The 22960-nt window shown below is 36.7% G+C and overlaps 2 protein-coding genes across 5 annotated transcripts in view; one reads left to right on the forward strand and one right to left on the reverse strand.

The window, feature by feature from the left end:
• The window catches only part of LOC131693311 (uncharacterized), a 903090-nt gene that overhangs the window by 329195 nt on the left and 550935 nt on the right, over positions 1-22960 (reverse strand). The gene's annotated exons all lie outside the window — the stretch shown is intronic.
• LOC131693313 (phospholipid-transporting ATPase ABCA3-like) overlaps positions 18865-22960 on the forward strand; it is a 36218-nt gene continuing 32122 nt past the window's right edge. The window contains exons 1-5 of one of the 2 annotated variants that reach the window (XM_058981034.1): positions 18865-18954; positions 20429-20679; positions 20745-20949; positions 21014-21277; positions 21353-21607. In XM_058981034.1, coding sequence (XP_058837017.1) covers positions 20474-20679; positions 20745-20949; positions 21014-21277; positions 21353-21607 — 930 coding nt within the window. In that variant the 5' untranslated portion in view covers positions 18865-18954; positions 20429-20473. The remainder of the gene's footprint in view (positions 18955-20428; positions 20680-20744; positions 20950-21013; positions 21278-21352; positions 21608-22960) is intronic. The other variant, XM_058981035.1, reaches the window with a different exon arrangement.

Raw genomic sequence — 22960 nt, forward strand, 5'->3', positions numbered from 1 at the left:
AAATATTTTCAGAAAAAAAGCTGCTGCAAAATTCCATCACGTATTCGAAAAGGCACTTACAAAATGTGCACCATCGGGAGTGGGAGAGATCATGTTGCTGTAACGGTACACAGCGGGAATGTTAGAGATGGAATTACGGTCTTTTTCATTTGATGTTGAAAAGGACACCGCCGCCAACAGTGAATTGACTAGAGTACCGTTCAGTATTTACTAAACCTCAAACGGGATACGATAAGAATAAGCTATGCTTAGTATAAACAGAATAATTCATATCTACACAACAATCAGTGTGTTTAGGTTCTAGTTCAGAGCGGCATTTTCCCGTCGTTATCTTTCAAATAACTTTAACCCGTTCTAGAAAGGGGCACAAAACTAGGTTAAATTCAAATTGAACGCATCTGTTGGTTTCAAACGAATTGCACTAAATCTCGACAGCGGTCCTAGGAACTCGGAATAGAAGATTTGCACTGCAGTAATACCCCCGTCCAAGTGTATATAATCTACTCCCACAAATGGTGTCTGTTGATAACACAATGTTCCGATTTGTTTTCCAAATATATTTGCATATGCAACTATTAAAATTTAACGAGCTTCCAAACTTTTCGTTTGTAGGGTAGATGATCCCTTATTAACTTCTATAGTAAGGGTATCACACTGTTTCGTCGATTACTTAGCCTACGATGAACGGAATGCAAGATATTGTACATAGCTTTAACTTATTTGTTTCAAATAACTAAGTAGAGGGACTGAAATGAATTAGGGCTCGTCTACCCTATATTGTTTCTCTCTGTGCAGTTTTGGGCCCTTGTTTCCGACAAACAGAAAATCAATTGTACAAGTACTTGAATTTGCAATATCTTCAAATGTGAACACGTGGAACTAAGTTCTTCGTAACTAGATTTGTTTCTACATATGTATAGGCTTTGGAAATAAAAATATAACCAAGGACACTCTGTTACTGAAGTTGGGTAAGAATCCCTACAAGCACTTGCAGTAAAACGTGCTGCGAAAAAGTTTTTAGCAATGGGAGTCTATCATCAACGCATGGAAAACAACATTGCTCTTGATAGTCCTTCGCAACCAGAAACAATCTTGAGCAACTAACCCACATACCGTGAAAAGCAGACTAACCATCGAACACTCCTAACAATGCTACGGCGACAATGGTGGGTTTCACTCCGAGCCAGGTTCTTCCGATGTGCGACACGGAAGTAGGAAATGGTTTCTCCTCGCAGTTGGTGCATTCGTTTTGCAGTGTCTCTTTGATTCCTTGCCAGGTACCACCAGAAACTTACTTCGCTCTAGTTGGAAATAGTTAGCACCGGGGGGGGGGGCGCATTAAGAAAGTTTAATGAGCTGCTAAATTCACAACCTTGTTCGACACGCAATAGTTTTGCGGGGAGGGTGTAGTCTCATAGTATCAACATCTTTCGCACCGGTTTCGACTGGATGACGACGTGCGAATTTTCGTGACTATTTAGCGTCTTATCTTTAACAAACATACGAAAGGGGGTGTTCTGGAACGTAGCCGCGATTAGTCACGAGTATTGGCGCCATATCTGTTGATATATTGCCGTTTGATTGGATTGTACTGTGACGTGTTCATAATTGCTCATTATCTGCAAGCATGTGACTGACAAATAGTACTGGATTTAGGGGGTTATTATTTATTATGTATGCTGTATACTGTGATAGTCATGAGTTTCTTTATATATATATATATATATATATATATATATATATATATATATATATATATATATATATATATATATATATATATATATATATATATATATATATATATATATATATATATATATATATATATATATATATATATATATATATATATATATATATATATATATATATATATATATATATATATATATATATATATATATATATATATATATATATATATATATATATATATATATATATATATATATATATATATATATATATATATATATATATATGTATATATATATGTTTTTCAATACTCAATTTTTTAGATATTTATCCTTTTATTTATTTATATTATAAATTATTTATTATCAACATCAACATGTAATAATTATTGATCTATTTATTTACTTATTGGTTCGTTCATTTGTTTATTTATTTAGTAAGCTATTCAATTATTTCGTGGTATTGATCATTGAGTAACTTATTTATGAGGAAGTGAGCCAGTTCGGACTCTCAGTTGTTTCTTAGCTATGGTAGAACCATCAAAAGCGTATATATCATTTTCATGGCGGACGTGTAGCTTTGTTATGACTCACAAAATTTGACGTTTCTTAGTTTTCGTGTTTGTTCGCTGTTTAGGAAAATGTATATGTCATATTTCTCTATTTTTGTTGGCAGCAAAATTAATTAAATCAATTGCATTATCGTGTTTATAGATCTGCTGCATCATCTAATTTACAAATTGGTCAGCAAACTTCGATTTTTTTCCTTATTGCTGAAACTTTGCCACTTCGACTTTTCCACTATTCAGGTATATTTATAATAAAGTTTTACATATGGAGGAGACATTTTCATATGACAGTTTGAAAATTAGGTAAAATACAAATATTAAATAAAAACGGATGGTTCGAATTGGATCAGAGGGGTTGGGGTAGATCGGACCGTGGATGGACTTTTGCGCGAAGCGCTTATACATAATATGGTAAAAAAAATTATGCTAGGAAAATTATGCGTAATTGCTCAGGCTTTTAGGAAAAAAAAATGGTTGGTTGAAACGTTTCAGTTCTAGCTCTTATACCCTTACTAGGTCAAAATTGCCGTAGTCCCCCTATTTGTTTATATATTTAATAAACTAATCATTTATTTAATTAATATTAATGTGTGTGTTTGTTGATCGATTTATTGGTTTTAGATAGTTAGATATTCGACTACACTAAATTGTTGGTTGTTGTGACGTTTTCGGTAATTAAATAGTAAAAATAACCTATTTAAAAAAACTGAGAATAGACATGCCGTTCTAAGAAGTCCATTATTTCGGTTCCATTTTATTCCACATTTTGTTACATATTTCTAAGCAATTTCGACGATACGTGTGCTACGGCACTTTACACTTTAGTCAATAAAGTAAATTTGTCACGTAAGCCACACCCATATTTGATTCGTTGCTGATCGATTTTTATCCCGTTTGGTATGCTCTTTTTTCGATCCCTTCAAAGGTACTAAGAGATGTAGATGTCTTGTTTTGTTTCAAGTGATTATTTCTCTGTATTGCCACACCATTTACAACTAGTTGTTTGAATGGGGTGCGCGACGTTCGGCATAAATACGTTAGGCATAAGTACGTTAGGCATACATACGTTAGGCATAAGTACGTTTGGCATAATGGACGTTAGGCATAATGGACGATTGACATAATGGACGGTTGGCATAATGGACGTTAGGCATAATGGACGATAGGTTTAATTCACAAAAATATAAAAGTAATCGCAAGCATTTATTTATTGTAGATATTTCAACCTTACCCCCGTTTTCGGGTTAGAAAAAACTACGCCTTGCTATACCATACCCTCGTATGACTTTAACGAGAGACCATGATATAAAAAATACAATGCGAGATATTTATCCCTTACAAGTGCAATTTTTTTTCTATTTCTTTCCTCATTTAAGTCAACAGTTTTGGCTCAAGCATATTTCAAGTCTATTGGATGTATTACCAATATAACTGTAATCAAGTATTTAAAAATATGTCAAAATAATCAAAAATTAAGTTTTGGAGCTATGAAAACTTGCAGTATTATGGATAGCATCCGCATTAGACTAAGGTTGTTACGTTAGTGACGATACCTCTTTTTCGTCACAGTACACGAAAAAACTCTCTCGTATCAGACAGTTTCCGTAGTTCTACCTTTGATGACCTCAAGAATATATTCTTTGAACTGTATCCCAGATTATACACTGTATCCCAGATTACGACATTATTTTTCGCGAACGAAACGAAATGTTTCGTGTATTTTAATAAATGTTTATGTATATGATGAACGATTTCGTTGGTCGCACGATTTTGTTTCGTTCATCTTAGGAAAGTTTTCGTATTCATTAGCATATTATTTTTTCAATCGCTATTTTAGGATCGATGTTTGACAACAACGATTTTTTCAACTAACTAAAAGGATCGATCTGGTAAAATCGATTTTAATTCAACCTGCTCCCTTCTATTGACGACTAAAAAGATTGTGGTGTGAAGTAATGGCCGCTTGATGAACGAAAGTTTTCGTAAATTTAACATATTTAGTGTAAATTACATGAAGGTTATTGTTGAAAACGGCATTAATTTTCGGGAATGAAACGAAATGTTTCGTTTATTTTAATAAACAGTTGTGTAAATTACAAACGATTTCGTTGGTCGCACGAATTCATTTTGTACATCTTAGAAAAGTTTTCGTATTATTAGCCTCTTATTGTTTTCAGTCGATCATTTGGGATCGATGTTTAACAACATCGATTTTGTTTTATTTAAAAAAATCGATGTGGCCAAATCGATTTTACTGTGGTACGAAGAAATGGCCGCTTGATGAACGAAAATTTTCGTGAATTTTACTTATTTAGGTTACATTGCACGAATGTAATCGTTGATAACGACGTTATTTTTCGTGAACGAAACGAAATGTTTCGTGTATTTTAATAAACGTTTATGTATATTACAAACGATTTCGATGTTTTAGGATGAATGTTTGACAGCACCGATTTTTTATTAATTAAAAAGATCGATCTGGCAAATTCGGTTCTATTTCAACCTGCTCATCATTATTGAGCACTAGAAAGATTGTGGTGTGAAGAAATGGACGCTCGATGAACAAAAGTTTTAGTAACAAAAGTTTTAGTAACTTTTACTTATTTAGTGTACATGGCACGAATGTTATCGTTGATAACGACATTATTGACAACACCGATTTGTTTAGTTAAAAAAATAGATCTGGCAAAATCGATTTTATTGTGATATAAAGAAATGGTCGCTTGATGAACGAAAACTTCGTGAATTTTACTTATTTAGTGTGCATTGCACGAATGTTGTCGCTGAAAACGACATTAATTTTCGTGAATGAAACGAAATGTTTTGTTTATTTTAATAAACGTCTATGTATATTACGAACAATCTCGTTGGTCGCCCGAATTCATTTCGTTCATCTAAGAGAAGTTTTCGTATTCTTTTGACATTGCTCCGGCAGAGAAAAACTCAAAATTATTTATACAAAACCATCGAGCAGTTTGCGATGGCTCAACTGAATCCGTACTGCTCCAGATTATGGATCAACTAGAAGCGGAAGAGGTTTAGAAAATCTCCCTGAAACCGGCCGACACGGATACGGCTACTAAATAGTCAGACCGAGATGATCACGACATCATCAACAGTTATATGACGTATAGCAACAATGACTTCATATTGAAGCTCTGTTGACGTTGACGATTCGACGAATGGTGCTCGTAAATATTATAAAGATATTCGCTTATAGCAGCGAACAATTCGTTTGCCGAACGAAGCTGTTTCGTAATAAGCCTACGAAAGTCGTTTCGTGGTTTTCACGAAAAACTCGTAATAAAAAAAAGTGTTTCAATAGAACTACGAACGATTCATTATATGTTCGAAAAATTCGTATATTTTATGAAAATTATCTGTACGAAACTAATACATAGCGATTTATGAATATATTCTTTCAGTGCATCTTGTACACCAGGGGGACAACTGTGTTTTGTTCTATTTTGGTATTAGTCTTTTAGCCATTGAGTAATTACGTAATGTAACATATCACCCTGTCCCATAATTAAAAATTAATGAATAAAAAAAAATATAAATTTGTATTTGATTTTGTTTGATAGGAGTTAGGTCTAGAATTGTTTAATTAAGTTAACTGCCAATTCAAAACACTACCGCTACCGAACCGTCCGAGTACCGGAAAACACACAACGCTCACAAAGATCGCAGTTGATCATATTGGGGCTCGAGATCAAGCTCTTTGGCATAAGCTTTCAAGCCACAATACAAAAAACTTGTATTAATCCACCTAGCGGTGCAATTGTGCCTTTCTCATTCATAAACACGAGAATTTTTTAGGTGCTTATAATTATAAAAAGCTTTCAAATGTATACATTACAATTTTATTATACATGACTTCACAACTACATACAAAAAAAGAAATCATTTTTCGAGTTCTAAAATTTTGTAAAGGAAAATAATATTGAATTGAAAAAAGGTGCGAAATCGAAGTCCCAAAAGTCGATTTCTACAAAAAAAAAAATCGAGATAACATAAAATCTCGACGTTTCATGCATTTTAAAGATGTTTGGCATCATAAATATGAATTCGATTTCTGAAATTTCATGGGGTCCCCCCTTTGAAAAAAAATTTGAGTTTCGGCTTATATGCACGGAAAACCCCGCAATCACAAAAAACGAATATTGCAGTTTTTGATTTTTGACTTGACTGTTTCAACTAAAAATTGCTAATTCAACTAAATTTGTTGATTATTTTCGAATCACTAATTGTTGAAAAAAATTGTTGTTTTTGGAAGCTGTCAGTTTTCTGAAAATACAGACAGCGAAAGGGAAAACAAAAACTAGAAATCAAATTCAACAATGTCTTTAGTTAAAAAAGCCGTTCTGTTTGCAATGATGGTTTCGAAATTAAGAATAAAAAATCAATTGTATAACCATAGATTGTTTCCAAACTTTGAATTAGTAATCTTAGTGAAGTATATGTGTTTTCGTGAAATAAGGATAATGGTTTATATCATGCGACTGATACTCGAATGCTCATAAACTTTCTGGAAATCTAACGAAACGACAGTATGCAGTTTGTAAAAATATCAATGATGAAATATTGTACCAAACATTGCTTTCGGTAAGTTAATTGTAATGTGTTTATTATGTTCCGTACAGCGCTTTACACGATACGATAAGAAGTTACTTTAGTAGCATTGTGAGTAATTCACATTTCTCAATAAACTATAAATATTATAAGTTCTTGTGGATTGACATTTCGACTAAAGTATTTGGCCTATTATTTCTCAAAGATTCACTATTTCAACATAAGATTCCTTACCAACTTTTCAGACGACAGAGCTTTTGCATATTTGGAGTGAATTTTTGTCGAAAAAAATTCATTTATATGCTGATTCTTAGTGCATTTCAAAATAACAATTTACGCTAGAAAGCAACATAGTAGTTGATAACTTTTAGGCAAACCTTAGTCTCGTTAGCTGTGTTGAATTAAAGGAAACCCGTTGGGCATGCAGGCAAACGAGTGACAACGATCGAGTAACCTGGAATATCAAGGTACGAATTTGTAGTCTGTTCAACCACTATACTGCCGTTTCCCCCCTAATGGCCCTTGGAAGTAGTAAACCCCATAGGTTATGAGACAACCATAGCAAACCGCAATATTATATTAGCAGTATAGCCAGAACAGGCTAGTTAAAACCCACAATAGTCGCAAGGAGATTCCTCGATACAAACTCAACATTACTTCCTCTATAGAAAAAATGAAACTAACCAAGCCTATTAGTAGCAACTTATTTTTGATTGATAACTACATGTTAAATCGATATATGCTCACAACAATGTGAACACATTTGTGTTCGCGAAGTCCATGTTTAATTATTTGAGCTGCAAGCTACTACTATGTTTTGTTATCATACTTATGTTATGATTGGCCGGGGTCAGAGATAATAGAGCATGAGCAGAGAAAAAAACATGGCTTATGGTATCCACCCTCGCTTAATTTTTAAGCCTGGTTTACCAGTACTTTAAAGCCTGGCTTAAATGTTAAACGAGGGTAAAGCAGTCGGCCCTTGGAGGAGAAAAACCAGATATCATGGATTTTCCACTAATTTTCAGAACATCAATACCTGCAGTTGACCGGGGAATATCCTGCGAAGCCAGGACGTTCGGTCATCTTAATATTGACAATATACATATTGGCAAAGATAAGATAGGGACAATCATGTAAACATTACACCAGGGCAGTGTCACAAAACCTTCACTAGTCTTATTAGATCACACCTTCCGATGAACCTGGGCAATTTCATTGAATAAACCAGGTGTATTCTCAATATATGAATTACCTATACCCCAAACGATTATCATGTCCCACTCGTATCATGTAGATGGCTTGTAATAACCAGATGCACTTAACCTTGCGGGGCACGATAGAAATTATCAATACAGGTCAATAATACTATACTTAAATTCGGCATCAGCAGACAATAATATTGTAATTCTTGCGAAACTATGAACGATTTTGTTTGTTTTTTTTTAAAAAATTCCTATGGAGTTATAAAAGAAATAATAATATTGACAGTTTTGTTTTTTTTCTCGATGTTGGTACGAGAGGAATGACCAGTTGCGATGCTATAAATTACAACACGATAATATGAATACCTCTAAAAATTAGAGCACTTTAGTTAGAGTGTGGCCAAGAGGCCATGACGTATCCAAACGATCATGAAATTTGACGTATTCACAATGGAAATACGTCAGATTTCTGCTCGTTTGGATAGGTCAAATGCGCCGCACTCTAACTAGAGTGCTCTAATTTTTAGAGGTATTCATATTATCGTGTTGTAATTGATTAGCATCGCAACTGGTCATTTCTGTCGTACACCGAGCAAAAAGCATCTGAGAATTTCATAAGTCTTGGCTTATGAACCAGCCTTCTGACGATGCCATTGAACGCTTTAGAATGTCATAGGCAGGCTTATGAATTCATTTATCTTTATTCATGCACTCCATAGACGTACAAATAATGTATTTCATAAAACAGTCTTATGACTGCGCTCCAATATATGCGTTTAAGAATTTCATAAGTTTTTCTCATGAAACCCATATGAGATCTGTTATTGATTCTATAAAATTATATTTTGTTTTTCATAAACGTCACTTTTGTGAAAAGTTCATAATTGTTTCTTATGAATTCAGTACTGGCTTGGACGGCCAACCAGGAGCTAATCGTTTCAGGCCAGCACTTTTTGGTTACCGCTGCTTGAAACAAAAGAAGTGAGATTTTTAGTTAAATTGCAACAAAATTTTAAATATGTAATTATTTTTTATGTTATTTAATAAATTACTGTGAGCATTGAATCAGTTTACATGGTTATGATTTTTACAGAAGATTTCCGATTATTTGAAATGGAAAAAATTGTGCATATAATTAGTGTCTGACGAGTATTTAATAATTAAAATCATTTGAGAAGTAACAATCATTATCATTCAGTTGTCAAGTCCAGTTTCCCAGTTGTCTAAGCCCAGTTTCCCAAGAAATATTGACGAAGCGTTGCTAATTATGTACAAATTTTAATATTTAATGAGTTTTCTCTTCAATCTTCTGAAGGGATCTACACTTGGCGGTTCATTTGTCCCGAATTGAGTTCTACAAGATGACCACACGAATGAACTCATGATGAATGACGTTCATGTTTGACAATAATTCTTGGTGGCTTGTTTACTTTGTCAGTTGCATAAGTTCATTCAAACTCAAACTCACGTAACTCTCATGTAAACAAACCACCGAGAATTGTCAAACGAAGTTCATCCGGCTAATTTTGTGGGGTTATGTCGGTTGGTGTAAAATCTAATATCCTCTCAAAGTTGATTTTTAGTCTACTAAAATGCTCGAAAAATGTCAGCCATGTTCTATTTTTTATATAAATGCACAATAATATCCATAAATAAAAAACTTATGGCATGCATTCAAACATTGTGATGAATTTCATAAGACTGTTCTATGGAAATCATTATTTCTACTATGTTTTCTGCTTATAAATGTCAGCAATTTTCATAACTGGGCACCTATGACGTTCAATCGGACATTTTCATAAATTTCATAAGGCTGTCTTATGAAAATAATAAGAGATGGATTTGGAAAATTTCCCCTCCAAATCATAAGACAGACTTATAAAATCCATTTAAAATGCTTATGTCTGAAAGTCATAAGACATTTTTATGGAAATTCAATGTAAATTTTGCTCGGTGTACCAACATCGGCAGAGATGCCAGATTTGCAGACAAGTCTGCAAATTCGCAGATTTTTAATTTAAGCTGCAGATTTCTTCGATGACGCAGATATTTGCAGATTTTTTAGTTTGGTTGCAGATATTTGCAGATTTTTTAGTTTTGTTGCAGATATTTACAGATTATTGAATGTAGAGGCCTTTGATTACACTAGCTTTCCTGACATTTTTGTTCATCATAGACTTTTAAAACTATTATTGCAGACATTTGAAAAAAGTTCCTGGCATCTCTGAACATCGGGAAAAAACCTAAAACTGTCAATATTATTATTTCTTTTATAACTCCATACGTATTTTATGAAAAACATAAACAAAATCGTTCACTGTCTAGCAAGTATTTCGTACTCAACATCAGCTGGACCGGACCTGATTATCACGGTTAAGAAGCAATAAACAATAGATTTTACAAATATGCCAACGACTAGTAAACGAGATATGCGAAACAACTTACCCAGTATTCTCTTTTTGGGATGAAGTAACCATAAAACGGGATCCAAAGTGCTGGATCGAGGCAAGATGTTGGGTGCGCACAAAATATATGTCGTTTGACAACCACAGCCTACCCCTAATTTACTGTGCCTTTCTGGAAATCAAGTTCACGGTTTAGCCTTTTCGCAAACGACAAATTCTGAAGGGCGAAATCACGACTGGAAAGCAAATTGGGCGTATGCATTATTTTAGTTTCTACCAACAAAAACTTATAGGAATCAAATTCTTTGTTATATTGTTATAAGGTTTAACCATGGATGCTTGAGGAAAAACATTGTCATAAAATAATTTATATTTATCATAAAAGATGCATTTAGAAAAGAATCGTAGAATATTGAAACTGATTTTTATCCATTTGAGAACATTACGACTTAGGCCCTAATGAAAAACCTGTGTCACTATTTTATACTTATTTATAGCATCAAAATTATAGCACATGGTTTTTGGTCATACCTCTCGTACCAACATTGAAAAATTCAATGATGCAATCTGTCATTTGATTGAAATGTGCCCAGTAAAGTTCAGCCGGAAATAAACTGGAATTCTGGCTGGTTCCAGTTCGCATTCCGGCTCCAGTGACACAACCGATTCTTATTATAAACACTCATAGTAATAGACTCGCGGATGTAAAAACCGCAAAACTGGCAACTAGAAAAACAAGCATGTTACACTGGCATCACCCAAAAATGTGCAAGCTCGAACGTGCTCGACTGTATTCGATCATCTGTTTTTATCAAAATAATTTTTCAAGGTTCAATATATGAATCAAACGAGAAGTTATATGTTTGATACTGAGCAACAAGAAATTGAGAAAAGAAAGAAAAAAATCCAATTTCTTCAGAAACACAAAGTTGATGAAAAAGAGCATAAGTAAAATGCTTTTTGTGTAGTTATATTGAACACAATAAATATCTTTCTAAATAACTTTGTGAAATACTAATACGAACACGAAAAGTAAAGCCTACGGTGAATAACAAAATATATTTTTTTAAAATAAAATCGCAATACTTGTTCTGCTTGTTTGCATTGAATGACGTCATGCTCGTTTGGCTCCGGATTTTGACAGTTCGTTTGGCTCGATAAAAGTTCCTTCGCTGGTCTATTACTATGAGTGTCTATAATTCTTATTATAAACGGTTGTGTCACTGGAGCTGGAATACGAACTGGAACCAGCCAGAATTCCAATTCGTTTCCGATTGAGCTTAACTGGGTGTCAGCTCTTTGGCAGCGATGCCAGATATAAAGAAATGTTTTCATTTTAAAGACAGAAATGTTGTGAAGACACTTTTTACATTTTGTATGCAAATCTATAGACTACTTCTCGACAAACATGTGATTACGGCCTAAAAGCCAGCCGTCAAAATCCATTTTGTATGGAAATTCCAGACAAACCGTTACTAGTCGAACACAGTTCACAACAGTTTATGAAAGAGAAAACTTTTCTCTTCCGTTTACTACCAACATCTGTGATTGGCGTGTAACGGTTTGTCCGAAATTTCCATTCAAAGTGGATTTTGACAGTTGTCTTTTAGGCCGTAATCATATGTTTGTCGAGACTTTTTCGGAAATCTGGTAGAAATCTTGCTCATAGTCAATAACTGATTCCTTATCCTGGTCGTTGAAGACGTATATGGGGCGTTATAGACGTACCAGGTATATTTTTCAAATATCCTCACATTGAATAAAAAAAGTCTTCATTTGTATTCAACGACCAGGATTTAGAATCGGTTTATTAATTATATCGGTTTTTTTATTCTGCCAGGAATCAGCTAGATATTCGAAAAATTTGTCTTTAAAATGAAAAACGCGTCATCACAACATTTCAAATTTCTTCAAAATATATAATGTCTTCACATCTGGCATCGCTGGTTATAGCTCAGAGAAGACAAGACAATCGCGTAGCTAATTTGATCCCGTCCCAACTAGAGCTACTATATTCAGAGAAAATAGTAACTGTAATCATAAACGGTCACTGACACTAATTTCAACACAACTCAATTGATCGGACTTCGCTAAATGGCATCAGTTCGGTTTACACCAAGGCAGAAAGTATTAGAGAAAGGTATTTATCGCTCTTTTTACGTTATTAATGCAATGACATTCATTTACTTGCAGCAATCTTTCAACAATGAGTCTTTGGTTGTTCGACATGCCTTGGTGAAATTGTTCGATTAGGAGATTGTTACTTCATTGTTACTTCCAGCACCGGCTAAAGTTATTCACACGATTAACTTTCGATCATGCTGATCAGTGCATGGCTTGTAATTCACCGGTAGTTGCCATCATGGTCATATGGCCTATGACATTCTAAAGCGTTCAATGGCATCGTCAGAAGGCTGGTTCATAAGCCAAGACTTATGAAATTCTCAGATGCTTTTTGCTCGGTGTACTCAAAGACGACTTGCGATTGAAACCGGCGGCATCGAAAAAAGGCATGTCCAGAGATGCCAGGTACTTTTTTCAAATGTCTGCAATAATAATTTTAAAAGTCTGGAAAGAACAAAAAATGTCAGGAAAGCTAGTGTAACCAAAAGCCTTTATATTCAAAAATCTGCAAATATCTGCAACAAAACTAAAAAATCTGCAAATATCTGCAACCAAACTAGAAAATCTGCAAATATCTGCGTCATCGAAAAAATCTGCAGCTTAAATTAAAAGTCTGCGAATTTGCAGACTTGTCTGCAAATCTGGCATCTCTGGGCATGTCGTTTAAACTGTGAGTTCTCGACAAACATATGATTACGACCTAAAAGCCAACTGTCAAATTCCACTTTGAATGGAAATTCCGGACAAACCGTTACACGCCAATCACAGATGTTGGTAGTAAATGAAAAAGAAAAGTTTTCTCTTTCATAAACTGTTGTGAACTGTGTTCGACTAGTAACAATTTGGCTGGAATTTCCATTCAAAGTGGATTTTGACAGTTGGCTTTTAGGTCGTAATCATATGTTTGTCGAGAGTTGCACTTAATGCTGCAGTGAAAAAATATCGTTCTATTACTGATTACTAATTTGTTTTCCAGCTCTAGGGTTCGCGACTTTCCTTATGGGCGCGACGTTTAGACAGAGTCCTGTTTTACGGCTTTTGATGGTGCCATCGATGGAGATTTCTTAGTCCGTTGAAATATCTACGCGACATGATGAATGAAAGCAACTTTCTTATAAAGTTGATATGTGGCATATGGATTGAAAGCTGATATAAGACATGTGCTTAAAGTACGGGAAATAATTTAGATTCTAAAATCTACGAAATTTTGGTAATCAGTTGCAATACGAAATACTAGTATGTCTTATGCAGAGCAAATCAGAAATGAACATTGCAGTGTTTTGGATAGACAATAGGATAGGTAATTGGAGAGTAATTAATTACCATTTTATCATCGATCTAACGATCGTCTCGATTTGAAGCACGTCGATGTCTTTAGCGAAGGCATTTAAACCTTTTCGAGGATTAGTCTAATGTGGTTTTTGTTTGAGGCGAAACTGAGTCAGTTCCTAACCCCAACTACTGTCAAAATGTATGGACTGACAGCGGATGGGGTTAGAACCTGACCCAGTTTCAGGTTCAAGCGAAATCGCCATAAGGGAAACATGTCATGTTAGCTACATTAATATTTTAAGAAAACTGGTGACACCAGAGGCAGTCTTATGTTCTTTGATTATAGGCGGAGTAGACTACGGCTGAAAAGGGAGAGTATACATAAACCATTGTGAAAGTAACGTTTAGGGCGAAGGTAGTGTAATGCGGCTTGGCCAATTGGATACCTCGAGACAAAAGCGATGTGAACTAGCAACATTAGGCACAGACGATATTTTATTTTTAAATGCTATCCTATTGTGACTAAATAAAACATTGTTAGCGTCTAATGTCGCTACGACACATCAGGATATGTTTGAGTATACCGGCCGGGCAAACGAGTGGATCACAGATTTGTTTGCACTTTCGACTGCGAGATCAAGACCACCTTGTCCAGCGGTTTCTCGGCGGCTTTTCGTCGCATCGAATCCCTGGACTCGACTATTCGGTCACATCACGCATCACACTACCTTCGTCCTAAACGTCACTTTCTCATGCGCAATACCACTGGTACTGTTAGTAAGGTTAGTAGAAATAATTTATTCTTTCAGTTCAAAGTAGTAAGCTTTCTCCCCGATTTTTTCATTGATTTTTATAAAATTGGGTATTTAGTATTTCGAACAAAAATAACCCATATTTCGAAAATTCCGCGATCCGGAATATTTTACTAATTTAATAATGAAAATTTATTATCAAGAAAACTGCGTTTTTAATATTGAAAAAACAAAATTATTAATAATACATTCGATTGAAACAACTAACTTGGCATTAATTTTCAACTCCGCAAACCTTGAATTCAACTAGAATATTAGTTGATACAACTTATTTGATGGGCTGATTGGCGGCGGTGTATGTCTATGCTAACTGACAGCATCGTATTTTCAACTAGATGGTTTAGTTGTTTCAGCCACTGTTTTGTTATTCCAAAAACAAAAATGAAAGTTTAGAAAAATCAACAATCGTTTAGCTGTACCAAATTTTAACTAGTCGATTTCAGAAATACAACTTATGATTTAGTTGCTATGCAATTGCGAGCGTTTCCGTGTGGAAATTTTAAAGTGTGACCGGACAGTTTAGTGTATATTTCCGGACCCATATAAGCGATCCGTACGAAATTTTATAGACATCTATGGGGATATTATAGCTATCATTTGGGACTAAGTTTGTGAAAATCGGCCCAACCATTTCCGGGAAACTGATGTGAGTTCGTAAATTTTGAAAGATGGCCGCTTTTCCCGGGCACTTCCGGAACCGTTTATTGTGGTCAATGTAGTCAACGAAAGTTTGGTTGGCCGTCGGTGACCTAGAACAGCAAATTTAAGTTGTTTGAGAGACATTTTAGCGAAATTTTTACCTTTTTTGCTTTCATCGGAGTATCGGTTTGAATCGCTATGTGATCGCACGCCAATGTACTTCAAGAAACTATTGTTAAAATTGTTATCTACATTGTAACATTTTCCTTTCGTTATTTTGCGCGTGCTGTTAGTCCAGCATTTTCCAGAAATTTAACTTTTTGCTAAAACTAAATAACTTAGCTTTTTAATATGTTTAGGAAAGTTGTGTTACTTTGAAAGGCCCTTCTTTTCGCTTAAAACAGAAAGCTAGCGTGGTTCTAATTTCAGCAAGATTTAACATTCTAAATCTAGGGCGCATAATTTGTTCATATACGCCAATTACACTTTCATTTCAGAGTTATGAGAACATTTCCGAAAAAACCTGTTTTAATCCACCACTAGGTGGATGCAATTGTGCCTTTCTCATTTATCAAAGCTATGATTTAGTAGCTGATTACGTTCAATATAACATTGTGGAAATGTCTATTACACTCTTATTACTCTTGGTAAGTATATATGAGTGCACGACTGCCACGAAGCTGATGAGTAACATGTCGACGATGACACATTTGAAACAAATAAAAATATAATATTGAATTAGCTAATCTGCGTGAGTTCAATGTTGCCTTCATGTTTAAATATTTTGAAATGCGTGGTGGTGGGGAAGGGTAGGGGGATAATTAGTGGGAGAGGAGGATGCGTTGGGAACAACCTAACATACTTTGATATATATGGGTGTGTGAAGGGAATGCGAGTGTGAGGTTGGTTTGAGATGGGGGGGGATCCGTACGAAATTTCATAACAGTCTATAGGATTAATACACCTTTCGTTTCAGACGAAGTTTGAGAATATCGACCCAACCATCTCCGAGAATCTGACGTGAGTTTTGTAATTTTAATTTTTTAAATGTTTCTGGGAACTTTCAGAACCGTCTATGGTGGTCAATGAGGTGAACAAGATTTCGATGGGCCGTCGATAACCTAGAACTGCAAATGCAAGACGTTTGGCTCCTATTTTAGCAAAAAAAAATCTTTTTGCATCCATCGCGGTATCAGTTTGAATAGGCCTTTTCGCTGTGACCACGCTCCACAACCCGTAACTCCGTAACCGGAAATCGAATCGAAATAACATTTAACAACAGTTTTTGGGGGCACAACACCGTTCATTTGAGACTTGTTGCGTGTCCGAACTCATCACCCTGTAATTTCGGAACTGGAAGTCGGATCAATTATAAGTTCAACAGCAAGCAAATGGGAATGTTGTATCTTTCCTTTGAGAAGTTTGTGAAAATCGATAAAGAATTCGCTTAGAAACAGGTGTGAAATTAACTTAGGGACTTGGCAAGTTCCCTGGGGCATTGGAACCGTCATAGGTAACCAATGTGGTCCAAGCGTCTTCGACGGTTAATTAATTATGTATACACACAAATCCAAGTAATGTTGCACGTATTTTAATATGTATTGCATCATTTGGACATCATGGTGGTACCAGTTTATACGGGAATTTGCTGTGTGATCATACTCTTCAACCCGTAACTCCGCAACCGGAAGTTGGATCAACAAAAAATCAATGGGGACCGATGGGAAGGTTGTACCTTTCATTTGAGACTAAGTGCAAATCTATCCAGCCATCTCTGACCAAAATCGGTGAGATTGTTTGACACATGCATGCATACAGACTTTTTCCAATCTCGAAGAACTGAGTCGATTGGTACAAGAGACACGGCCCTGCCAGCCGTGGTTAAAAAGTCTAAATTCCGATCGTCCAGCAGCACAAAAAGTCGAATAGATAGACGAGCCCAGTGCAAAAGAACAAATTTTGGAAGAGCAGATCCGGCGAAGACTCGAAATGAGGTTGATGAAAAATAAGTTGTTTTCTTACACTTCACGATTTTTGCTGAATGCAATTGCATGCAATCCAGAATTTTCACTGACTGTAGCAAACGTTTCTTGAAAGAGCCAACCCCATACTTCAACAGATCTTTGCAATTAAGACCACTGTCGGAGACTACACCGTCAATCTCTACTTCCCAGGTGGGCATGTAGACAAGATACTTCTTCGTACCCGGCCGAGTGTTGTTTAGTTAGATCACGCGATATATAAATGTTGTCAAATGGCTTATCTTTGGTCCGGAAAAAATCGTCCAGAAGCCGGATGTATTAGATGGATATAATATGTACCGAAATGGAGACTTGTCGGCCTTATTTTTGCCATCGGAGAAATATGCAAGTCGATCTTCATCGAGTCTGGAGGGATGTCGGTCGTTGGATATACCTTCCCATTAGTCAACACTACCATGCGGGCTTCACTACCCGCGAAAAGGAGTTTTTATCGGGGGAAAATTAATGCAATGAAATTTAAAACAATGGAAATATCGGTACTTTGTTGTGGAACATTTGTAGTAAAAGTAATCAACAAACAAATTTTCGCTGAGCCGTCCGTCATACAGCCCGTTAACAAAGAGTTTTTCCAAATAGCCATCAGGTATTATCCGGGAAATTATTATTTTCACTTACACAAGCGATGTCTGAACTTCCGTTAGTACGGGTAGAAACGACTCCGATGTCAATAACATAAAACAGAGTAAAACAAAAATTCAATCTTCTCGGTCGAGATCTAACATGACGATATGACCAAATACAAATATGTATATATTTATATTTGAAATTACGTTTTAATTCGATCAAGCGCATTGCGAGTGATTTTAATTTGTAATACAAGCGTTTAATTGCGACAACTCACTCGGAAAAAAACTTTTATGCCGGCCCTGTTCTCGAAGACACTCATGCGCTATCTTTTTTCGTTTAAAAGTTAGCTTTTCTATAGCCTACTATAATCAATTTTAAAAACATCGGAATATCACTAAAATATTGTGCTTTTTATACACATAAAGATTGTTGAACATGTCAATTCGCAAATATGGATAGTTTTAGCTACGTCCAATTCAGTTTCTCTAAGGTATGATTTGAACCACTGTGGAGTATCTATGTAGCGCGAAATGTGTCCTTGAAATTTGGTGCTACTACCCTACTGGCGTTGAGAATCTATTCTGGGTGTAGCTCGAAAAGACGTCTTGTGAGATCATCACATTACCTTCTGTACTGCCATTGTTCTAAGATTGCCGTTAGTCCAACCAATTTGTTCGCTTCATTTCACTTATAACATTTTCCACCATGCATTGAGGTGATTCCCGCGAGATCGTTGCTGCTTGAATCATTCAAGTATTGTTTTCTGCTATCGGCGACTGCCGCCATTCGGTCTTTTATCGGCACAGGAACTTGCCGATTCGCACTTATATTTGATACCGGGCTCGATTACGTTGATAACTAACTGATAAGATTTGCGCTTCAAGCGCTGGTTCCTTTCTGTTTCTAGTATCAATCAAATAAAGCCATTTCGTGCAATTTCGAAGCCTTCAGTACTTTGCCAATCGAAATCGGGTACGGAACGGATAACTAAAGTCTGGTGCGGTATAGCGTGAACGCGAGAATCAGGATTATCCCGTCGATTGGGCTGGGGTAGGTGTTGGGAATTATGTTGTGTTTAGAGCAAAAGCTTCGAATTGCTCTTGATTGGTCGGTGCTACGACAGTGTTGAGTTGAATACGATGATTATAGTTCGCGAAATGTTATGTAAAGTCTATGTTTTGCGTTAAGTTACGTGTTGTGAGTAATCAAGAAATAATAGTTTGCACTGAGTTAGTGGTTTTTGAACGACAGAGTATCATCGGGGAAAGGATGATATTTGAAGGAATTGTGTATGTTCGAGTAGTGAGGCTGAGGCTAGTGCTTCTTATTCCTTCCTCAGTGACCCTACAATCTGATGCTGGCTTTAAACAGCGATAGTATTACGATCCGACTTCCACGTGTCAATACTAGAACCTTAATGCGCATTACGAAAACTGCTCCGTGGAGGCCCACGTGGAGGATTTAAACTCTTACCCTAACAAAAACGAATACAGAGACTTTAGCATCTCTAGATAAATCTCAAACAGTTCAACCAGTAACACATGTTAAACCATCAACGAATGTAAAATTGACAACGGCCGCACCCAGCGTTTTCAAAGTAACAACCAGCGGTTGTCAGCAAAAATCCGGGAAATAAAGTTTCTGGTTTCCCGATCGTAATCCGCAAATCGAATAAGCAAAACAAAGCAACCAATCGTGATCTAGTACACAGCAGAAGTGATGTTAGTGTTTTAACCTTAGGGTCATTCGCTACTTTCTGAAAAAATCTAAGCCTATGTGTAAATAAATTATACAAATATACAAAGACCCATGGCATCGTTAAGTCCAAGTACCGAGCCGTGACAATTAAAAAATACCGTTCAGAAGCAGTGATTGTGTCGCACAGTGGTCCCAAACCCAGAAAAACGGTCAAAAGTATTTACTGGCTTTCGATTATGTATTCGTTCTTAGGTGTCTTCAACAAAGTTTCATAATACATCATGAAGCATCTGAATCATTTGGCACCTTAATTTTAATTAAGGGAATAAACCCAATTTAGGAAAATATTTCTTCATTTAACAATAAAAATGTAATGTAGATGATAATTTCGTTTTGTCTATGTTGGGGCTATTTTTCCAATTTGAAGCATGATTCAATCAATTGTGTTTAACATTCCAGCTTTCGCGCTAGGGTACTGCGTACTCCAGCTTCCGGAAGTCAACCGAAATCGTTTTCAAGCACCTAATGGCAGCAAAATTGATTCGACCGCCGGAAGGTTCAATTAGTTGGTAGCGGTGACTCAGTACCGGACACGTCAATAGAACTTTTCTAACATTGAACGCATAATGTACCAATACTGATTGTACACATACCCTAAACCCTTCTCAACCTGCGCCGTAGTTGAATAAGCAAACATTTATTACTTCCAGTGCTATCTCATGAAACGTAATCATTATCACCTGCTTCACCCGAACGACACATATCTCTGTGATACGTCATTAAAACCCACCGGAAAGTCTTCCCTAAATAATTGACGCTACTTCAGTTTATTCGCAGCGGCTTCAACGTCAACTAGCATCGACAACCCAGAATGGCGACCACCCGCTGGGACAAGTTCTTGCTGCTGCTGTGGAAGAACTGGATCATACAGAAGCGACACTATTGGCAAACATTGCTCGAAATCGTCATCCCGGTGCTATGCTGTTCGATTGTGCTGCTTGTTCGAGGCCTGGCTGATCCGAGTCCGGTGGAGAAAAGCACAATATTCAATCCTTTGTCAGTGGATCGGTTCCGGATGTAGGATATTAACATGTTTTTTGTCCTTTTAATTATGTGCCTAATTCACTTTTTTTTTGCTAAAGGTCTTTCGATTCGCCAGTAGAGTCTGTGTTGGCATACTCGCCACAGAATCCGCTGCTGGATGCATTAGTAGCGGAAGCGGCTGATTCTCTGAATTTGTCATGGCAAAATGTGACATACAAAGGATTTGCGAATGCGCGAGCACTGGAGTCTGCCCTAATAGATGAGAACATGCTGGTCGGAATAGAGTTTGATGATTCGCTGGCGGTACGATATAGGAATTCGGAATTAAGGATTGTGATATTCGTTCCTTACGTTAGAAATTTTTCAGTCCATCTCCTCAGGCCTACCGGAAACATTACGCTTCGCATTGAGATTCCCCGGTGAGCTTCGATTCGCTTATGGGCCGCTGACCAACTGGCAAACTACGCTGCTAATGGTGCCGTTTTCTCCCCGACTACGGAGTGCCTACAATGACGATGGAGGACTGCCAAGCTATACCAACGAGGGATTCCTAGCGGTTCAGAGTGCCCTCTCGAAGGCCATCATCAGACAGCGCGACCCGGTGATCGATTTTCCACACACGTTTATTAACGTAAGTACATTCGAGAATGTCATTTAAAATTTAGACCGTGGAGTATTAATTTTTTGAATGTCTAAATTTGGACAGCGTATTCCGTATCCTCCGTACTATGATGATCCATTGCTGGAGGCGTTGGAACAGATGCTCGCGGGAATAATACTGCTGTCATTTTTCTATCCATGTATTGTTATGGTGAAGCACATTACAATCGAGAAGGAACGGCAGCTAAAGGAAGCTATGAAGATAATGGGACTTTTCGGCTGGCTGCACTGGGCTGCGTGGTTCGTGAAAAACATCCTGCTGCTTATCATCTCGATTTCGCTCATAACGATTCTGCTTTGCGTGAGTATTGAAACAATATTAACTACCGTCTAAAGTGTCAAATCTCGATAAACATATGATTGTCAAAATGCACTTTGAGGGGAAATTCCGGGAAAACCGTTGCTTGGCAATAACCACTGTTTGTGCTAAGCAGAAAAGTTTTTCTTTCGTTAACTGCCGTGAACGGAGTACGGCTAATAACGATTTGTCTGGAATTTCCCCTCAAAGTGAATTGTGGCAGTTGGCTTATATACCCTAGTCCAAGGGCTGATCCAGGAAAAAAATTCGGGAGGGGTCCGAAATTTCGATTTTAAAATGAACATTGTACAATTCTTAAAGGGCGAACACGAAATTATTGCGACACCGAAAATGTCATGCCAATTTTCTTATAATGTTTAAAATCAAACCAAAATTTTAGGGTAGTTTTATACATATATTTACTTCAAAAATCAAAAGAAAAGTTAATCGATGAAGCCTTGAGTGTAAAATTGAACGCATTTTCGCTTGATGCCTTCCATCAAAGTCTTTACAGTGTCATCCGGTACCAGTTTCTCAGTTTTTTTTCCATTTTCTTAACATATCCTTCTCGTCTTTTACTGTCTTCTTGCTCTTCCGAAGTTCCCGCTTCATCATTGCCCAGTACTGCTCCACCGGGCGCAGCTCCGGACAATTTGGCGGATTCATGTCCTTTGGAACAAAATGGACAGAATTGGCCTCATACCACTCCAGGACACTTTTAGAATAGTGGCATGATGCCAAATCTGGCCAAAATAGCGGAGCTTCGTCGTGCTGCTGCAAGAATGGCTTCTCGAGGTACTCAGATTTGTAGATCTCGCCATTTACTGTGCCCTTTGTCACGAAAGGCTCACTCCTCAGTCCGCAAGAGCAGATGGCCTGCCAAATGAGATATTTGGAGGCGAACTTCGACATTTTCTTCTTTTTAAATTTGTCGTCCACATAGAACTTGCTCGTGCCGGTGAAAAACTCCAACCCCGGAATTTGCTTAAAATCGGCTTTTATATACGTTTCGTCGTCCATCACACAGCAGCCATATTTTGTCAGCATCTTCTCGTAGAGCTTCCGTGCCCGAGTTTTAGCCGTCGATTTTTGCCGCTCATCGCGGTTTGGGAAGTTCTGTACTTTGTATGTATGTAGTCCAGCTCTCTTCTTTGCATTCTGGACGTAGCTCTGCGAAATGCCGATCTTTTTAGCCAAATCACGGCTTGAGACGTTGGGATTTGCTTTAATCATCCGCTTCACCTTTCCCTCCGTCTTTTTGTTCTCCGGTCCCGGTTTTCTTCCAGCTCCTTTGCCGTGGTCCAACGTCAACCGCTTCTGGAACCGCTTCAACACTCTGGAGACGGTTGAATAGTG

Source organism: Topomyia yanbarensis, chromosome 3 (assembly GCF_030247195.1).
Source record: "Topomyia yanbarensis strain Yona2022 chromosome 3, ASM3024719v1, whole genome shotgun sequence".
NCBI classification, from domain to species: domain Eukaryota; kingdom Metazoa; phylum Arthropoda; class Insecta; order Diptera; family Culicidae; genus Topomyia; species Topomyia yanbarensis.